Source organism: Glycine soja, chromosome 3 (genome assembly GCF_004193775.1).
Source record: "Glycine soja cultivar W05 chromosome 3, ASM419377v2, whole genome shotgun sequence".
NCBI classification, from domain to species: domain Eukaryota; kingdom Viridiplantae; phylum Streptophyta; class Magnoliopsida; order Fabales; family Fabaceae; genus Glycine; species Glycine soja.
This window is the reverse complement of record NC_041004.1, coordinates 775,311-791,268: the sequence shown is the minus strand read 5'-3', so window position 1 is coordinate 791,268 and position 15,958 is coordinate 775,311. Positions and strand designations below refer to the sequence as shown.

Here is a 15,958-nt window from a genome sequence, read left to right as displayed (position 1 = left end):
AATATTCAGCAAAAAAAATATGCAGATGAACTGTATAGCTAAATTTTGGAGTTTTTGAGTATACCACTTAAGCATCATCCAGTATATATGACAAGCATACAAAGCGGGAGAGTAAAATCCGATCATTATACTTTCATAAAACGTAAGGCATTCTTTTATGAACATCAACATTCAACATTGTGAAATGTGAGTTTAGTTCTCACCACCAGTAAAATTAAATAGAAACATGAAAACCAACAAGAAATAAAGAATACAATGAATATTTGCAAGGATTCTACAAGGAAAGATGGATTGAGAAAGCAATCATCCATCCCACGACCCTGGAAAAAGAATCCATCCACAATTTATCATAAGAATTATAAATACTCTGAATATACCCTTTTTCTTAAGAGGAACTTCTGTTCTCTTGTTCTATAAGCTAAAGCCCCAGCCAGTGTCTGAATTCTCCTCATTTGAACCTGTCTCCATCTAGTGAACACCTGGTCACTAACATTATTCATCACTTCTCAAATCAACAACATCTCCCTCCCTTTCTTTTTTTAAACTTGTGATAATCCCTCTCAAGTCCCTCTCATGCACATTGACCTTGAGCCCATTTTTCATGAAAAGAGTGAGTGACATCTTTTGCTCCACCTGGTGTCCAGGCACCAGCACAAGGCGGTGCCGGAGCAGCACCGCCGCAGCAATGGACTTCATCTGCAAGTAAGCCAAATCCTTCCCCAAACATATCCTTGGGCCAGCATTGAATGCCACAAACTTGAAAGAGTCATGCATGATGAACTTTGTTCCATCCAATGACAACCACCTCTCAGGCCTAAACTCCATGCAATCCTCACCCCATGTGGACTTCAACCTCCCCGCCGAATATATCGAATATGTGACCGACGAACCCGCCGGCACGAATGTCCCGTCCGGCAGCACGTCGTCGGCCACCACATGCTTTGAGTCCTCCGGCACTGAAGGGTACAACCTTAGTGTCTCCGACAATGCAGCCTTGAGATAAACCAAACGGTCAACTTCCTCAAAGGCCAAAGGCTCATCAAACAACTTTGCCATGTCATCATTGCCACGTGTCTCCATCAGGACTGTACAAATTTCACGTAGAATTTTCTCTTCCACCTTAGGGTTCTGAATCACCAACCAAAAAAACCAACTTAATGCCACCGATGAGGTGTCACGACCAGCTAGGATAAAATTCAACGCCACTTGTTGGAGAAACTTGTCTGAATAGGATTCTTTTTTCCTCATAAACCTTGTCAACAAGTCATCATGAAGAGTCCCATCTTTCTGCTGAGTCAACAACTCTACCTTGCGTTTCTCAATCACATTTGACAAATGGTCGTCCACGTGGGCAAGGCTTCGGCTCAAGCTGACTTCCATCCCAAGCCGAAGCCATTTTTTCACCTTCCACAATACCTCAGGTAAAATGAATCGTTGGAGCGTGGCTTCAGTGGCTCGATCGAAAGCCGTGGCAAATCGGTTATCGGGCAGACTTGACACACAAGTCTGTGGGTCTCGCCCGAAAGCCAACCCACAAATATTATCAAAAGTGAGCCGAAGCATTAAGTCTTGCAGATCAACCGGCTCGACTTGATTCTCGGCTTTTTCGAGAATCAGACAGAGCCGGTTGATGGCTCGACTCACCCACCTGGCCATGGCTTGGCGCAGCGTCCGGGTGGTAAATTCCAGCGCAGCTGTCTTGCGCTGGAACAGCCATGTGTCACCATCGGTGTTAAAGATCCCATCACCCAACAGATCATGAAAGACAGCATGCCACGTGGGTCCTTTAGGGTAATTGTCGAAGCGTGTCTTGAGTATGTGCTCCAAGTTCCTCGGGTCGCACGTGACAGTCACGAGACCCTGCTTCTTGGCGAGGAAGGGGATTGCACAGATGCAGGTCTGGTACGTGCCGCCACACGCGCGTAGGTTGTCGCAGATCCAGTCATGCATGCGGTCACAGTTGTCTATGAGGCCTGGGAGACTGCCCAATAAGGCCCAGACACGTGGACCCTTCAGCGACCGTGAGATGAACGTGAACCATATCAAGTATGCTGTGATCGCCGTTAAAAACAATAGAGCCGTGCAAGTTTCCATAGTGCAAGTGCAATATTAACCACCCCAATAATCAAAGACTCGAAACTACAAGAAATGATGAAGAAACTTGAAGGGAAAATGTCTTTTTTAGAAATGGGGTGGTTGGAAAAACGAGAAAAGAAGTACCTTTCAAGAATGGGTGGTGTGAACAATGATGAGCATTTTGATGCAGAGTTTTGAGTATGAGAGGAAAATGAATGAAGGAGTAAAGCAAAGTGAAGAAGGTTGTGTTTATGGAAAGGTGAGTGAATGAATGAGTGAGTGTAGTAGTAGTAGTATAATGAGGGTAAGAGTGTAATGGTGAAGAGAGATTTATAGGTGAAGTGGTTTAGTGAAGAGTTATTGTGGCCAGACTGGTTTCTTGACAATGCATCACCATGCACCCTTTTTTTCTCTCTCTTACTAAACTCATTCAGATGCGCCAATATAAATGCTCTCTGAAGGGTTAGTTGAGGCCTTTAAAGATGAAGACACCCACCTGTACCTCTCTCTCTCTTTCTCACTCTTGAAGAAGAAACCACACACCCACAACACTAACTAGAGCTTCTTCTCCATGTTCTCACTCTCTCTCTCTCTTAGAGGGATTGCAACAGGGTGTTCAAGTGAGGCAAGCAATCAATGAAGGGAAATAAATGAGGGTAGTTGAGGAACATGGAGAGGAAAAGGGGAGAGATCGAGCCAGAGAAAAAAAAACACACACACACCAAACACTACTGAAGCAAAAGTAGTGTTTTAATTTGGGTCACAACTCACACACACCACCACCTTTTTCAGTAAATAGGGGTAGCTGTTTTATTTTTTATTTTTTAACAAAACAAGGTGCTAGCTCATCTACTATATAGTAGTAATATCAGAATTATATATACACTATGGGGGAAAAAATGAGTGTTGCCAAGTGGGGTTTGGTTATGGTTTTGGTGAGTAACCTACCAACAATTTATAAACATTTATGTTGGGTGAACTGTCTTCTTATCTGCCTATCTATCCATCCATTCCCTGCAAAATATAATTCAGTAAAAATAAAATGTGAATGAATGAAAAGATAGCAAAGCATGCAAAACAACAACTACTACAACATCATCGACAATTCTAGGATTCATCACAGTCGCAGAGTTGACCTACCCTTCCTCATTTATGGTGGAATTTGAATAATATAATATTAATTGTGACTGTGCTGGTTTTGAAGCAAAAAAGTCAATGCGACCTTCGCCAGAATATTGATTAATAACGCAAAACCGCTTTGAGTAGTTCTGCTATAGCTGGAACTTCAAACTCACTCCAACGTGTTCTTCATCAAAGTGTAAACTGTAAAGTGGTGCTTTTGTTTTTCTTTTTGGTTTATTTAATTTTCTTCACACTCTGAAATGGAACAAACCTAAACAAAATTTAGGTCTACTAGTACGTAAAGAAAGATATATAGGTGATCGAAAAGGGCACGAGAAAGAAAAGTGGATAGCCCAACTTAGATAACTTTTAGTTCTGTATAGAGTAAAGATTTGTAAGCTGTTTGTTTATAATTTATTAGTCCCAATTATTATTATTAATTAATTTGAGAAATCCTATTGGAGCATGCAAAATATTATTGATTGTGTACTCACGTCAGATCAATTATTATAACTTTCTTAATCCGAATATAAACTTTAATTTAAAAAAATTGAAAAAAAATTGATGGAAACAAATGGAAAAGGTGCTTAATTAGGGTACGAACTGTAGATTTAGCTAGCAAAAGGTGTTTAGGGTACGAACTGCAGAATTAATCACAAGTACTCCACTCCATAAGTAACAACATGAGCGACATATGGAGAGTTGAAACTCTCATAATTAAGGGGGAAAAAAATAGTACATCTTTTTCAACATAAGTATTTTTAATACTTTTTTTCAATCAAAATTAAAGTTTCAACACAATTATCAAGCATAATAAAAATTTTCTTTAAAAATCAATATAGCTCACCGAAATGAAATTGTAATTCTAATTAAAACAACGACTAAAACCACAACACTTATTTATTGTTTAATGCATGACTTTGGCTTCAGGAGTGCAAATGTTGAGTCCATGTTTTGTAGAGTATCTCCATATTTTGCTATCACATGGGTATTGTTTCCTGATGTTTCAGTTTAACCTAATTAATGACAATTTGCAAAACGTGGAAAGAAATTAAACGGGTACAGAAATTGATGGATTGAATTCAACAAAAGGCAGTTTACATAAGTGGATCCTCATTCATGTCTCTTAACCAAAAATCGGGTTTCAATTCTCAATTTGAAAATGGAGTCACAATTTTTTTATTAGCATAATGTTATCGATACGGTTATTTTGCTAATCATTAACCTTTGGTAGAGAAACTCATCGGATTGATCATTTTTAATAAAATTTATTCTCTCAATCATATATTTTTTCACCAACAAAACTTGGACCAAAATATTATTTAAGGAGAGTCACAATTTGAAATATCATCTCCAAATAGGTTGATTCAATGAAAAAAAGATTAATTAAGTATCAAATAAAATCTCTAAATGATATATGCTAACTAGTACGTATTCTTAGAGTTAATGACATTAATCAATAAACTTAAAATAAAATAAAAATTATTGGAAGATAAAAATTAATGTTATATATGATTTTTTTTTTTTTTTACGTTCTCTTATGGTCTTTAAATAGAATATTTTTTTACTTTTGATTTTTTAACTAATATACTTAAGGCACTGGTCGGTGATACCCATACTAAATACTTCCTATATATCACTTAAAAAGAAAAATTGATGGACTGAGTAAAAGTATAAGTTTTGAACTTTGAAGAGATAACCTTACCCCACGAATGAAAGAAAGTCAATAGAGTAATGGGGAAAATGATAGAGACAACTCTGCCACGAAATTAATACATTTAAGGCATCGCAAGTCAACTAGTCAACTTAAGAAATTAGGGAACCGATTACATTTGTCATGCAAACCATCGTCGAGTGCATAAACAACTTTTCTTGCAAATAAATTTTTAACATGCATATGGACTTGAATTTGCAATATTACGATACAGGTTCTATTAAGCACCCTTATGATGGGTATCATCATCTTGCAAAAACAACATAGATATAGATTCATAAACTATATATATTATTTGCTTAACACCAATTACAGCAAATACGCCCTCATCGTTCTTAAAGACACTTTGTTTATTGCAATATATATCTACAATCCCTTCGTGTCATGATATCTACGTCATAAATATTTTTTTATATATATAATTAAATTTTATGGTAAATATATATTTTAGTATATAACTATATAATAAATAATATTTTTAAACATATAAATTTTGTTTAGATTTATGATTTTTTTAATCATTGATATTTTAAAAAAAATTATTAAAATTTAATTTAAAAGTAAAGATGAAAGAGATAAAATTGAAAGAATTAGCAGTTAGGAATGTCGTTTCTTGCATTGGATGGGCAAAAGCATCCTCGCTTGCATCAATCGGATTTTTCCAACCTCTTAGACATCACAACTTCATCAGAAATAAAAGCATTACAACTTCTTTCCATTATTTATACTCTAAAAAAATTGTTAATTTATATTTCATAAATTCATAAAACTATGAAAAAAATTCAAACCCACGTATAAAACAAAATTATAATTTTATTGTATGTCTCAACCCAAATATTAATGGAAACATGAGTTGGTTATTTATTTGTAAAAAACAAAACAACATAATCATCATTTCGTTAATTTAAAATGCAAAAAGGAGAAGAAGCAACTTAATGAAGAAGGGAGATAGGGTTTAGGATGTGATGAAAAAAAAAAAGGAGAGAAAAGATGGTGAGAGTGCCGTAAGAGAAGATTGTGAAGGAAGATGGTAAGTAGGTAATTCTACCAATGATGGGGGATGAGATTTAGGGATGAGACTAGAAACCCCCAACTAATTAAACTAGAATCACTTGGATTCAATTCTATATTTAATCTAAGCCACTTATGTATGACAGGTCACTTTTACTAGTAACAACACCTATTTAATTAAACTAATTAAGACATAATTTATTATCCTTTTAGTTATTCTAAGTACTAATACAATCTCCAATTTTATTTTATGCTCTTGCTAAATGCACCACCCTGTTTGCTAAGTTAACCCCCTTGTACCTTTTTTAATCCTATTTCTACACCCCCACGATTGTGTCTTCCTCTCCTTCCCTTCAAACTGCCCCCCGCCACCACCGAAAGCCACGCCGACGACATCCCCGGCGTCCAATCTCAGGTGGCAAAATTGGCTTCATTCAAGCACAAAATTGGCGTCTATCACTATGCAGCTGGAGATGGAAGGAGGGTCTCCTACTATTCGCACCCACCCTTGCATTCTGAATATGGTCAAGAATCACATGCTAAAGGAACAAAACGAAAGCAGATCCAAATCTGAATATGGTTTCTCTCTCTTCGTTTTAAATGAATACTCAGTGGATAAAGCGATTGTACGCTGAACAATGGCACCCAGTATGCATCTATCAAAATCATTTCCTTTAAGTTTCAATTGCAATATTTATTTTTCTTCTTGCTATTTAAATTCCTTAGTTTACGTGGCATGGGACATTACTGGCTCTGTCTGCTATTTAAATTCCCTATTTTATATGTATATATCTATGCTTCTAATTCTGATGATACTCAATGTTCAAAACTTTAAGCAACTATAATTCCAAGGCAGAAGAAACTGCCCTATATGTCTTTCTCTCTCCACCACACCTATTTTCCCAATGCCACTTATAAACACCCAAGTTAACCTACGTTTCTTTTCATCTCTCTCGGTGCTTGTAACAAAAAATTAATCAATATTATTGATAAAAGTGAAACACAGCCTAAAACCAGTTTTTATTTGTTGCAATGTGGGGTTTTTCGTTGCTAACGGTGCAACAGCAACAACCATTCTTCTTCCTCTCAACACCCTCTACCTTTGCTTCTTTGAAACCAATCACCTAACCAGGTCTAATTGAGGTTACAAGAGGGAGTAAACACGACAAATGATAAGGAATTCAAGGTGGTGTTACCAGATTTTTGCGGAGGTTCACAGTGGAGGTGGTTTGTGGAGAGAAAACAAGGAAAACAATCATGGGGTGTAGAAACAAGGTAAAACGGATAGAATCGATGATAACAAATTCAATGAGAAAAAAAGGGGTTCAATTTAACAAACACGGAGGTGTATTTAGCAAGAGCCTTATTTAATTTACTAACATGACTAAGTTAAATAACTAAACACCTTAGATAATTATTTTCAACATCTAATCCCTTCAAACTTTATTTTTTATTTATTTACATAAAACCATACCCACATTGCATATAATTCATATTATATGGAATTAAAACAAATAAAAGCATCAAAACATTGATTTATCAAACGGAATTAAATGCAAATGCTTACGTATTAATGTTCCGCGTAACAAATTTATTTCTAAGATATTATTTTGACTTCAATTTTATTTACGACATCAAAATAGTTAAATCTATTAAAAGTCATTCATGCAACACGCAAAAGGTTAAATTTCTGTAACTTATATTGTTAATAGTACAATGCATCTACTAAAAAAACGTGTCTTATTTATAAACTTGAAAATGCAAAGTCATTGATAATCCATCGATAATGACAACTTATGATGTTTTTTTTTTTTTTTTTTCCCATTACCTTGAAACATGCCTTTTAACCTGTTATAATAGAAAATTTTCTTGTAGTTTACTCAAATTTGTAACTATATTTCACAACTTCTTTAACTCTCTTATTCTTGTAATTAGAATACGACAAACGACGACTCATAAAAAAAAAAATACGACAAACGACTATTAAATCATATAAACGTATATAGATTTAGATTTAGTTTGCCTCTTCGATTTGCATATATCATACACCTTTTGTGAATGACAACATTTTTACTTTATAACAAATAATAAAAGTTGGCCAACCAATAATTTTTAACTTTATTTGTATTATGAAATTATATATAAAGGATGTATCATATTAGAATAATCATATTATGTGATTATAAGAATGACTAATATCAATCATTAGATAAATGAAATATTTAAATTAAAATTAAAATCTCAATAATTAATTTTTAAAAAATTAAATATGTAAAAAATTTAATTTATTATGTCTTAAAATATCTTAAATTATAAGATATATTTAACAAAATTAGTTAAAAAGTTAGTTAAAAATTAAAAAGTTAACTATTGATTGAAAATTGAAAATCAAATTCTAAATTAGAAGTGTTTGATAGAACTAATATTATTAATATAATTGAAAAGTGTAAAATGATAAAAAAAATAATACTGATTTATTTAAAAAAGATAAAAAAATAAATAAATAAATATATCGATGATAAAAATATAAGAAAATATAAAAATTTAAAAATTAATATTTAAAAAATTATTAAAAAAAACTTATTTATCAAACCATCAAATAAATTTTTTAATTAAAAAAATAAAAAATTAACTAAAATATCTTATGAAACATAATCTACAACTAACAACCTACAATATCTTTTCTTCTTTAGCGCAATTAAAAATAGCTCATTGGATTTAAGCCCACAGACACTTGATATTAAGTTTTGCATGATGATAGTTTGATTAATTATAATATTTGTTGTTATAAAGCCGATTTTTCTGTACACGCTCGTGTGCAAGGCAACTTGAAACCCACCCACCACCCACTTGCTGTTGGGGAGCAATAGGAAAATACTCGCTGGTTTTAAGCCTTTAACGAGCAAAAAGCCTACCAGTGCATTGCATTTCCATCAATGACAGGTGTAAGATCCAAACCTTAATAAGAAACCATTATTATGGCTATAACTTATTTTCACCATACCTTTATATACAATGCACTAATTGTACAACACTGGTTTAACACAAATTGATAATATATATATATATATATATATATATAAGACTTGCTATTTCTTTTAGCTTGGTGTTGTGCGTCGAGATTAAACAATGTTGGTTTAATAATAATTGGTTGAGAAAAGTGATAATAATTTATATTTCTTAATTATTAAGTCAGAATTTGAATTTTAACTTCAAGTATATGATATAAATCATGTTGAAAGAAAATATCTTCATTTATGTGTGTTCATGGTCCCTAAAACATTAGTCACTAATTTTTATAATGAATATTTCATATCAATATTATACCTAAAAAATGTTGATTTAATATTATTACAGGCACCACCTATATAAGTATAGAATTATAAATTTAAATCCAAAATATGTTAACAGTTTTTTAAGGTTTAAATATGTTTTCAAATTTGTAAGAATAAAAAGAATTATGTTTTACATATATGTAACTACGATATTTTTTAGTTTCTATAAATTTTTATAGTGATTTTTTAACCATTGCAATATTTGTTAGTCAGATATTTTGATCCTTGTTGTAATGATAAGGATTAAATACAAAAATGGAAAAATAATTATATTTTATAAGGATATAATGACGTGAAGTAAAAATAAATTATTATGTTTACAAACATTAAAATTAGAAATATTTACTTTTAGTTTCTCAAAATTAGAAATATTTACTTTTAGTTTCTCAAATTTAAAATGTAACTTTTTAAAATAGTTCATTTGTAAAAATATGTTACATGTGACCATGACAAAGACATATATTCTTTTTTGTGCATCAAATGAAGGTTGTGCATCAACAAATCGTTCTAGTATGAAAAATCTCAAAATATACTTCGTTTATTCTAATTATGAATCATACTTTATCCATGCAATTTGCCCCAACCAAGTTCTATCACTTTCAAAAAAATAAGAAACAAGACCCATAAACCTAATGTTTTAATATTTTTGGTTAAAGTGTATTGTCAAATTCACATATGTGGTGTGTCATAGCCGTTGGTGAATATCTCTTAAAATTTTGAGTCTTTCATATATATTTCCTAAGAAGTGGTATCAAAGTATATGGGTTGACTTGGTGAGCAACATAGATGACTATTAAGGCATAACAAAACTAGTAATGTACCTGGATTCATGTATGAAGATTCCTTATGTTGAAAGTCTTAGTAATGTGGAGGTTAGACGATGTGTTCCATTGATGTGAGAGCTAATGACGTTGCAAGTATCTAGAACATATTGGAGGCCATGGCTAAGCACTAAGTGTGACCATTGAATGCTTGTGGATGGAAAAAAAAGCTTTCACTTAAGGGGGAGATACCACGTGAAAGAAACTTATACTTGAAAGAAAAATTATTAAAGGGCATGCACGAATGTGAAGTCCCCCCTTAGGTAAAAATGGACAAGTTAAGCAACATATAAAAGAGAAAGACTTGAAAAATCTAATGCCTTAATGTTTTGAATTAAAATATAATGTGAAGTTCATTTATGTCGTGTGCTCATAGGCTCATAACCCAATGATAAAGATCTCTTGAAGTTGTGTCCCTTTTGTATTTCCTAACAACTATTACCAACCAACATGAGTATGAAGAAGTAGGCAAGCTAGATGTACTATGTAAACCCATCAACACATAAACACAATCTTAGATTAATTTCTTGGATCTCAAATTTTGGATAAATAGTCAAAGTTTTTTCTCACCTTCCCATGATGGATGATTCAAAATTCTCACACTATTTTGATTCTTATGATGCTATTTGATCATTCCAGTTATTTTTGTTGATGCATACTTACAGTTTGGATCATTGCTTCCTACACCTAAAACTTTTGGTATTCAAAAATGCCTAATCTAAAATTACCTGATATTTTTTAGGATAAAAAACTGCCACAAATTATAGAAAAATCACCATAAATTGCAGAAAAAATAAAAAATGCAAATTGTGACAAGTTTTATGCAATTAGTGGTGGCTTTACTGTAATTTGTGATAGCTTTTAATTCCTAGATTTACAACCACCAAAAATGTTATATGTATGTTCAGATTTACCTGAAGCTTGCACCCGATTAAAATATAACACGGTTAATTGTAGGAGAACGGAAAATGAATGAAAAATTTTGCAAGAAAAAAATTTAAAATTTTTCAATTTTATAAGGATGAAAAACATATTTTTGCGACAAAAAATTAGTTTTAAATTAGGTAGTTTTAACAAAAGAAAAACACAAAAATGTGTGAAGAAAGAGAGGAGAACAAAGGGATGTGCAAATAGGTAGAATCCGCGTTTATAGTATAACGATTGGGTCCTTGCCATAAATTAAACAAACTGGGCAGGTGGAAAGCCCTAATTTGTAGGTCCATTACCGTATAGATATTTTAAATTGTAATTGGTAAAGACATACATGGCATAATGAGATTCTTGAAACGAGGGGCCAAATGAAAAAGGGTGACTCACATTCACCCAGATACCAATCAGTGATACCTGGATGAGCAACAATCTGTATCTATGCTGTTTTTGCAAGATGATGATACCCATAAGGGTGCTTAACACCTACCTACCAACGCACTCAAAACGATCTTTTGAAAAAAAGACACACCTGACACCTGGGATAATAGATTGCAGGTCTTGTACACCACTATATTATTTGGTGAACCTGCACTTCTTAAAGACACTTTGTTTATTGCAATATATATATATATATATCATCCCTTCGTGTCACCCTAACAAGTGGCAATATAATTATTGAAGGTCATAATATAACACAATCCGCCTGCTAATTCCCTTTACATTGTATATATGTTGCTCACTAATTAATGTTTGTGAATATATAATAAGAATGTCATATAGATATTGTGGAACATTTATGAGGAGGACCTAGAAAAAAGAGCAAAATTATATAGTTTGTTTTTCTCCATGCGCTTTACACGGTACATGAAAAATCATCAAAGATTTGGTATCTGGGGCCAAATTAATTGTGTTAATGTAGCGCGGGGAAGTCAATTATATGCAGATTATTCTCTTGAGAGGCTCTACCTAATTCATTGGACGCCAATGCTAACTAATCAAGCAATATACTATTAATCTTTCATATGTATCACATGTTAGATGTTACATTATATGGTTTTTTTTCTAACTCGCTACTATATCGTTTCATGTAGTGACAGGTGCATGTTTGTTAAATTAGTATAGCCACCGTTAGTGGATATGGAACAGTAGTATATATGATTCTTCATTTTTGTGATAATTAATTATTTAATGGGGTTCATATGTTTGACCTTCAGTTTTTTTCTTAAAACTACAATATGTGAAATATTATATTGATATTCTGCTGCTCAAATGGTACATAGATCTAATTCTCTGACTCCCAATAACTATTGTGAGTAGTAAATACCCCAAAACACTATTTTTTTTATTATGAGTAAGAAATAATGGATATTTTTTAATTTATTAAACCAGAAATTAATTTCATTCGTGATTCATAATTATTATTATTTTAAAATAATTTTAAATATTATAAAAATTAAATACAGATTCTCTCATTAAATAACTTGTTCACACTCATCTAAATACAATCCCTTTGTTAACCCAGAACACTAATGACGAAGCCTGTCATTTCAAAAATATGCGTGGTGAAAAGCATTTGAATATATCATACGCATCTGACTTTTGTTAGCTCCAACTCAATTCATCTCAGTACCATTGAATATGACTTTTGATAAGTCTAATATGACATGATCTTTAGGCTGATAATTATTCAAAGCAAAAGAACCTATATTCTCTAGTAGTTTTGTCAACGAACAAGATCGCGTTATATCATAGTAAAAACCATTTGTTGTTTACCTACTTAAATGGACTGTTATACATCAGAACGTATATGCTGATTAAAAAAAACATAAAACGTATAGTCTTACTTTTTTACGTGAATGTTATGCTTATGCTTATGCTTCTCCCTGCATACATGATACATTAATTGGAGCATCCCTTTAATATTCAACAACTTTCTTAATGACACCAATTTAACTATGCATAATTAGCAAGAGAAAATGAAGTTCTCGATTATTATTTTTTTTTTAAAAAAAGAAGAAAAAATGAACACTGACTGGAAGGAGCTGGTAAATACTTGTTTAGTTTATCTTGATAAAAACATTACAAATTACATGACTCAAAAGTTGGAGAAAACCCAAGGATTTAACGATTCCGTACACATTACTTTGTTATAATGCAAATGGCAGTGTTTGTTTTATATTCTTTGGTGATATTTTAATGAAGGAGTGCTAGCCCTTCTCCTCCATATAAGGACCCTCTTGGCCCTTTCCCTAGGTCATCTCACAAAGCTTTGCTCTTCTAGTCTTTTTCTCTTTAATTTCTCTCAATTACTCATCATATTCCCCTCTTTCTGTAGATATCTACACTGATATCATGGAGAACAAAGCCCTCTTTAGGCTTCTTGTTATTCTTCTGGCTCTTTTCTTCGTTGTATTTGTTGCTGCTGTTCCTGCAACCAGTAAGTTTCATGGGTTTGATGCACAACCTTTAACATTAAATGTATTATTTTATTTTATTTTTAAGATTTGTTAATGTATTAATTCAGGGTTATTAAGTCTGACTCATCATGTTAAATTGTGAATTATATAGGAAGCTCCATGATCGGGAAAATTGATCCTTTAGTGCAAGATCATCTGGCTAAGGTCCTCTCTCTCTCTTTGTCTCCTTGCAGGTTCCTTTTTCCTCTCAAGGACAAATATTTATGCCACATATATGTCCCGGAAACTCCATAAATTAAAAAACAAGATTATAAGATAATTAACCTCGAAGGGGAGATGGCCATATCTTGTGCCCTAACAACATGACAAAATCCAATTTCCCTAAAATAATCCAATTCAACAAATTATAACCTAAATCATAGAACGATATAAAAAAAATTTAATTGAGTTGATTGAACAAGATACATGAATTATTATAAATCTTTAGTATTTGTGTTTGATTCTTACAGATAAATTATTATAGGATCATTTTCATTTTGTCGTATCTATGGGGTATCGATTACTATTCTCATTAGTAACTAATGACTCTGATAATAATAATAATTATGATTGTTATTGTTGTTATATATATACTGCAATGGCCAATGATATCTTTTAACCTGTAGGAGGATCTTGTTATGTGGTTAAGGAATAGCGAAGATGAAATGAAAGAAGGGACTTTAGAGACCAGAATGTTGATGGATGTTGTGGACTACCCTGGAACAAGACCAAATCCAGCCCATTATCCAAAATCTCCTGGAAAGCCTTGACTTCATGTATGATCTTGGAAATCAGGGTTTTGACTAGTTATTTAGTTTGAGTACTGGAAGTGTCTAGATGATGTGTGGTTTGGGTTTGTAATGGTTTGCAATGCTGAAAATGTGACCTGTCTGTATGAAAAATCTCTAATCTAAGGTCTGTCCTAGTTAAGTTGTTAATTAGTTTGGCTTAAGTGCTTTGGTATTATAAAAAGTTTGTTGTAAGATATATGAAAGGTGTATGAGCTAAATCTGAGGTTTGTACTGGTTGATGATAAACCTTGATTCCATAGTGAAATGTGAACAAGGTAGATTGTGTTTAGTTCTGAGTAGCAAATTATATGTGATAGTATGTTACAAATTAAAGAGACGGTGGTTAATGGAACAATAATCATGTGCTGATAATTAGGGCAAGAGGATTTTTTATTTACTCTGCAAAATATATTTGTATTGATATGTGAGGCACAAAGGGTGCCCCAACCTATGTACAAGATGAGTACATCCACCCAAAAAATACATTCCTTCCAATTCAGGTTACATAATATTAATATGCAGGTTATATAAATATTATGTAACCGTGAATAATTTAGCCATCACTTAATCTACCCACCAATACAATTAGGCTAACTTGAAGGGTAAGCAGCCAAAGCTGAAACTTGTGTGTATGTATTTCACATTCTTATTTATCTTATGTATGTTAAATTAATTATATACAAATCTGGAAAGTGACATTCTGCAAATTTAAGGTTGTGTTGGGCAACAATATAATTAATATGAGGAGCTAGCAATACGTAACTGCACAATTATAAAAAAATGTGGTTACAGTAGTGAACGAAAATTTAACAAAAAAAATTCTTACATTTTTGCCTGAGTGTCAACGTTGGAAGAAATGTTACATAACCATGGTTCACAATATGTGGTTAAGTACATCAAGATTATGAAGGTTTCGGGCTTCCTTTTTATTTAATTTTGCTAGTAAAACGTCATTACCTGTTAGATAAATTAAAGCAGAAATCTCAAGCCCTATTACCATATTGAAATGTCATACAAACTAAACTTTTGTATTTTTGAATTCTGAATTTTTATAGGATCTTAATTCTGGAAAGAATTTGTTAATTATATTAATGACCATAATGACACATGATTAAGAAAAGAAAAATCCTTTTTTTACATAGCTTGAATCTGGTTACTGTTTGGATAAACTTCTTCATAATTAAGTTTAGCTATGAAACTCATTAAATTTTGAATTTAGAAGATTTTTTTGGTATTGGGATTTTAGGAGATGAAATGATTATTAACTTTAAAACTCCACGTAGAATTTTCATTTTGAACTTTCGAAGTTTATTGTCCAGCTTATAACATTTGTCTGAACTTAAAGCGATATTTAAGATGTGACCTTTTTTAATTTTTTTTTTAACTTTTTGGGATGTAAAGTTACTTATTAAATTATATATTATAATATTTTAAATAATTTCTTTCCGATAATAAGGTTTATTTATTTAAATACTACTACTATTAATCTTATTTTGGATTTCAATTTTTACTTTTATTTTTGAAAATCCTCTTTCCCCTAAAGCAAAAGTTTCTACATAAAATTGTTAATGTCATTTTATAAGTTATACATGCATTTATAAAAGAGTTAAAGACTTTTAAAATAATTGAGTATACCAAATGGTGTATTTGTTTTACTGATTATAAATATAATTTTAAAAATTTTAATTAAAAAAATATAAGT

General features: G+C 32.1%; 2 protein-coding genes across 2 annotated transcripts; one reads left to right on the top strand and one right to left on the bottom strand.

Moving 5' to 3' along the window:
* Nucleotides 1-101: 101 nt before the first annotated feature.
* On the bottom strand, nt 102-2,903 carry LOC114405733 (cytochrome P450 86A8-like). Its single transcript, XM_028368200.1, has 2 exons — nt 2,221-2,903; nt 102-2,139 (listed from the first exon to the last, which is right to left on the bottom strand). Exon 2 carries the CDS (start codon nt 2,092-2,094, stop codon nt 493-495), a length of 1,602 nt encoding a protein of 533 aa, XP_028224001.1. The 5' UTR covers nt 2,095-2,139; nt 2,221-2,903; the 3' UTR covers nt 102-492.
* A 10,350-nt stretch (nt 2,904-13,253) lies between these two features.
* On the top strand, nt 13,254-14,545 carry LOC114405353. Its single transcript, XM_028367930.1, has 3 exons — nt 13,254-13,446; nt 13,578-13,630; nt 14,092-14,545. The coding sequence occupies exons 1-3, from the start codon at nt 13,362-13,364 to the stop codon at nt 14,233-14,235; spliced, it is 282 nt and encodes a 93-aa protein (XP_028223731.1). The 5' UTR covers nt 13,254-13,361; the 3' UTR covers nt 14,236-14,545.
* The last annotated feature ends 1,413 nt before the right edge of the window (nt 14,546-15,958 follow it).